The 5,000-nt window shown below is 50.3% G+C and overlaps 1 protein-coding gene across 10 annotated transcripts in view; it reads left to right on the forward strand.

Moving 5' to 3' along the window:
- The window catches only part of Pka-C1 (Protein kinase, cAMP-dependent, catalytic subunit 1), an 865,648-nt gene that overhangs the window by 173,156 nt on the left and 687,492 nt on the right, over window positions 1-5,000 (forward strand). Inside the window, exon 1 of one of the 10 annotated variants that reach the window (XM_070144815.1) lies at window positions 229-1,157. The exons of 4 other annotated variants lie outside the window; for them this stretch is intronic. In XM_070144815.1, coding sequence (XP_070000916.1) covers window positions 878-1,157 — 280 coding nt within the window. In that variant the 5' untranslated portion in view covers window positions 229-877. Of the gene's footprint in view, window positions 1-228; window positions 1,158-5,000 lie in introns of those variants that run through there. 5 more of the 10 variants (XM_070144814.1, XM_070144813.1, XM_070144812.1 and 2 more) reach the window with 5 other exon arrangements.

The raw sequence follows: 5,000 nt of genomic DNA on the forward strand, positions 1-5,000 counted from the left end.
ATCTATCTCTATCTATCTATTTATCTTTCTCTATCTACCTATCTCTTTCTTTCTTTCTTTCTTTCTTTCTTTCTTTCTTTCTTTCTTTCTCTCTCTCTCTCTCTCTCTCTCTCTCTCTCTCTCTCTCTCTCTCTCTCTCTCTCTCTCTCTGCGTGTCCTTCGTCCCTCGTTTTTCCCTTGTTTGTAACCTAGACTGTCTCTCAAGTTTTCCTCCAAGCTTGAGAGTGCCAATAACAACAGCTGCTGTTGGTAGAGTGAATTGCTTTATTAAGTTGCGTTTTATTGAATAGAAGGATATTTTGATTTTGTTTACATCCCCCTTTTTCCGATTCGTTTTATCCGTCGTCCGTTTTGGATTATCGAGGATTTTAAAGGACTGTCAATCTCCGTTTGGTTGATAGTTATTGTTTCTGTTCCTGGACTGACCCCTATTTTTGTACTTTTTTTTCTATTCGTATCCCTTTCTCTTCTTTTATCGTGTCGTTCTATTTTCTTTTCTTCCACCCTTTACTAATCCACGTGCTTGCTGTCCTCTCCTCGTTTCCACCTCATTAGAAACACGCTTGGCCTCCTCCCTTCCCCTCTTCTCTACTTCAGCCTCTACCGTCCTCCCCTCCTTCTCCCTCTTCTGCTTCTCCCCCTCTCCTCCCCTCCCCCTCCCCTTAGGTACGCATACACACAACAAGCTCTCTTCCTCCGTCCTTTCACCCCCCAACCGCCCCCTCCCCGGCAGTTCATTCTCTCCCAGTCTTCCTCTGCACCCCCGCCCCCCTCTCTTTCCTCCCGCGTTCCTCCCCCACGTCCCTACCTCCTCCCCCCGGCGTTCTCCACCACCCGCGCCCGTGGTGGAGACGGAGGCGTTGGCCAGCGGTTGGCCATGTACCGCCTGAGCAGCCTCCGCCGCCAGCTGGACAGCGTAACCCGCCAGTATCCCCGGAGAGAGCGAGAGAAACCCATGGGTCAGGAGCTGAGCGCTTTACCCCGGGTGTTCCGGCCCGTGCAGGAGGAGCACGCCGACGCCCCCGTGCTGTCGGAGGAGCCGTGGGGCGCCGCAGCGTCAGAGGAGCAGCAGCCCAAGAGCTACGCGAGCCGCACTGGCCGCTTCGTCCACGCCGCCGCCAGACATGACAGAAATGATTCGGGCTACGAGAGTTCAGGTGAGTTCGGTGGGCGTGGGGGCGTGTGAGGGGAGGGGGAGGCGGGCGGGGGGTGAGCTACGGGCAGGGGGGGGGGAAGGGAGGGGTGGGGGGGGTTTGTTTGTTTATGTGCGAGCAGGTGTGTTTGTTTGTGCTTTTGTAGTGGCGGGGGAGGGGTGCTTGTGATGAACGAGGGAGGTGTTGCAAGCCCGTCAGAGGAACATCGGATGTTTCCAAGGATAGTGACGCCTTTGAGCCCAAGCATGACATCACACAGCCCCCTTTTTTCTGGCATATTCTCGGCCATTAATTCTCGTTGCGCGTGACAGGTCGTGAAAGGGGCGGTCTGTCCAAATATCCCTCCCTCGCCCGCGTCTCGAAGCGTGACTGCATGTGTTCGAGGGAATGAGTTCATTTGTGTGACTTAAAAGCGTGACGAACTTTATTTTGGTTTGCATTGGAAGTCGCGTATGTTCCTGATGAGCGTGACGGGATTTATTGCATGATCAGATAATGGGCATGAATGATTGGTGTGTAAAGAACAGTTGTTTGGCAGAATGGCATGTTTTGATCTGCTTATTTTTTGGTATGGCATCTGTACACATGCTTGTATATATATTCACACACACACACACACCTTTCTCTCTCTCTCCCTCTCTCTCTTTCTCTCTCTCTCTCTCTCTCTCTCTCTCTCTCTCTCTCTCTCTCTCTCTCTCTCTCTCTCTCTCTCTCTCTCTCTCTCTCTCTCTCTCTCTCTCTCTCTCTCTCTCTCTCTCTCTCTCTCTCTGTCTCTCTCTCTCTCTCTCTGTCGTCTCTCTCTCTCTCTCTGTCTCTCTCTCTCTCTCTCTGTCTCTCTCTCTCTCTCTCTCTCTCTCTCCCTCTCTCTCTTTCTCTCTCTCTCTCTCTCTCTCTCTCTCTCTCTCTCTCTCTCTCTCTCTCTCTCTCTGCGTGTGTGTGTGTGTGTGTGTGTGTGTACGTGTGTGTGTACGGTACTTTTGTATGCATGTACGCGTGTACATATGCACGACCCGTGTACATATGTATCTTCCACACTCTTCCTACAATATATTAACCCGTGTTGAAAGAGGCTTGTCGCGGGAAATATGCAGCGCCTTAAGAACACAGACGATCACCGCCCTCAAAAAGCGGAGATGGATGCGATCTGATGATGTTGGTGACGGGAACACAAACAGTGCTTTGACAGCGAAGTTCAGTGAAAATGGATGTACGTTTGAAGCGACCGTCACAGTTTGCAGTTTACATAGTGGATTGTTTGAGGCGGCGAGAGAGAGAGAGAGAGAGAGAGACAGACAGACAGACAGACAGACAGACAGACAGACAGACAGACAGACAGCTATGCAGACAAGAAGAAATGAAAAAATGAGAGTAAAAGCGCCAAGGCGACAACAAAATATCGCGGAAAAGATGGCACCAAGGATAAAGCAAAGCGCAGTGCCACGGGAAAAAATAAACAGTGCCCCCCTCTCCCCTTCGAGAACATTCCTGCGACTACAGAAACGACCTGAATTAGAAGGGAAGTGTGGCAGTTCGTCGCCGGAGATCCTATTCAGCGCAGGATTCTGAATGCGAGAATGTATCAGCATTGCGAGGGCGATACTCGGGGCTAGCTGAATATCACGGTCGAGAACCAGTGCCAGTCTGACAGTGCCAAAGGAATTGAACTCAGTGCCAGCTTGATGATGAAGTTTGCATTCTGGGCGAAGGTGACAGGATTGGGCCAGGGTTAAGTGGCAAAGTGGCATTGCCAGCAAGTGTTAATTTGCAAATAATATGTCCCGATGCAGGAATTCGTGTTGTCAGCACCGGAGAAAAAAACTGAAAGCTAGTCGGTAGAGCCAACGATTTTGTTTTCTTCCCCTTGTTCATCTTTTATTCGTCTCCTCTTTCATCTCCATCCCCTCTCCTCTTCTTGTCCCTCCTCCTCCTCATTCTCCTCTTGCGCATTCTCTCCCTCTAACCTTTATCTGTTCCATTTCCTATTCCTTGTTTCGTCTTCCTCTTTTGCTTTTCCCTTGTACCTTGTACTTCTTCTCCTTCTTTCTCCCCCACCTTCCTTTCCCCTATCTCTACCTCTCCTTTTGCCCGTTCTCCATCCCCTCTCTTTATCTCACCTTTCCCTCTTCTATCTCTCTCCACCTTTCCCTTCCGCGCCCATTGGCAGTAGGCGCACAGGACACCCACACGCCCGAATCTATGCCTGGGTGACGTACAGCCTCATTTGTTTCTGTTAATTAAAGCAATTGCAGAAACAAGTGCTTGATGTACTTGCTTTGCCTAGCGACGGTGCAACAAACAGCGTGACAAAGAATGACATCAAAGTGAATGTTTAAATGTAGTGCCACTTTGCAGCGTCGCAGCCAGTGTTGCCACTGGGTGTGTTGCGTTGCATGGTTGTGATAACTTTTGGTAATATGTGGTAAATGAAGAGAAAGGGAGAGGGAGAGGGGGAGGGAGAGGGAGAGGGTGAGAGAGGGAGAAGGAGAGAAAGAGGGAGAAGGAGAGAAAGAGAGAGAGAAATGTGACAAACAACAAAATCTTGTTTTAATCTGGCTAAGAGGATTTATACCGTCTTATTCATTGTTTTTATCCTTAATCCTTCTTAGTTATCAAGATGAAACTATTTGTGGCATCGTCCTGTGTGTTCTAAGGTGCCAGGGATTTAATCAACAGTGTTCGTTGGAAGGAGAGTGTCAAACGTACCAACAGTACCAATCAGGAGTACAAAGAGTGACAATTCTAATCAGGAGTGCCAACAGTGACAGTTCTAATCAGGAGTAACAAGAATGACAATTCTTATCAGGAGTACCAACAGTGACAGTTCCAATCAGGAGTACCAACAGTGCCATTTCTAATCAGGTGTACGAACAGTGACAGTTCTAATCAGGAGTACCAACAGTGCCAATCGGAAGTGCAATCAGTGCCAAAAATGTTATTCGGAAGTGCTAACAGTACCAATTGGAATTACCAACACTCCTCTCGAAATACCGACAGTCCCAACAGTGCCAGTCGAAAGTACCAACGCTGCCCTTTGGAAAATACCAACAGTGCCAGAAGTGTCCGTCGGAAGTCCGTGCCATCAGTGCCACGAGTAACAACAGGAAATACCAGCAGTACCAATAGTACCAACAACGCTCGAAATAAATGACAGGCGCTACAAATACCTATTTTTTTGACACAGAGGCAAGGAAGTGGCCCTAATGACTCTCCTAATGATCTTTAGCACGAGATGTGATTAAGGGTCATTGGTGAGAGTAATAGCTTGTGAGCATCGGCCTTACGGTGCCTAATTAAGGGATGGAAATGCCCCGGATAAAGTGTTTAGTGGAGGTGCGAGGGGATGCGTGGTGGTTTGTTGGGGGGGGGGGGGGGGGGGGGCTGTGGGGTGGGTGGATGTAGGGCCTGTGGGGAAGGGGGATGGGCTGTGGGGGTGGGGGTCAGGGTTGATGTGGATGTAGGGAAGAGATGGATGGGCTGTGGGGATGGAGGTTGTGGTGGGGAACGGGGATGAGCTGTAAATGTAGGAGTGGGGATGGATTGGCTGTGGGGGTGAGGGTGGATGAGTTGTGGGGATGGTGGTGGATGTAGGGGGGAGGGTGGATGGGCTGTAGGTGTAGGCGTCGAGGTGGGGGGGATGGGCTGTGGGGAGGGGGGGGCGCGGTTGTAGGGGAAGATGGATGGGACGTGGGTGTTGGGGTGGGGGTGGGGATGGATGTAGGGGAAGGGTGAAGAGTATGTGGGGATGGGGATGGGTTGGCTGTAGAAGGGAGAAGGATTTTTTTATTGTGTGGGGAAGGTTGGGTGTGGATGTAAGGGAAGAGGATGAGGGTGTGGATAGGAAAGGGA

The sequence above is a fragment of the Penaeus vannamei genome, chromosome 32, assembly GCF_042767895.1.
Source record: "Penaeus vannamei isolate JL-2024 chromosome 32, ASM4276789v1, whole genome shotgun sequence".
Taxonomy (NCBI): domain Eukaryota; kingdom Metazoa; phylum Arthropoda; class Malacostraca; order Decapoda; family Penaeidae; genus Penaeus; species Penaeus vannamei.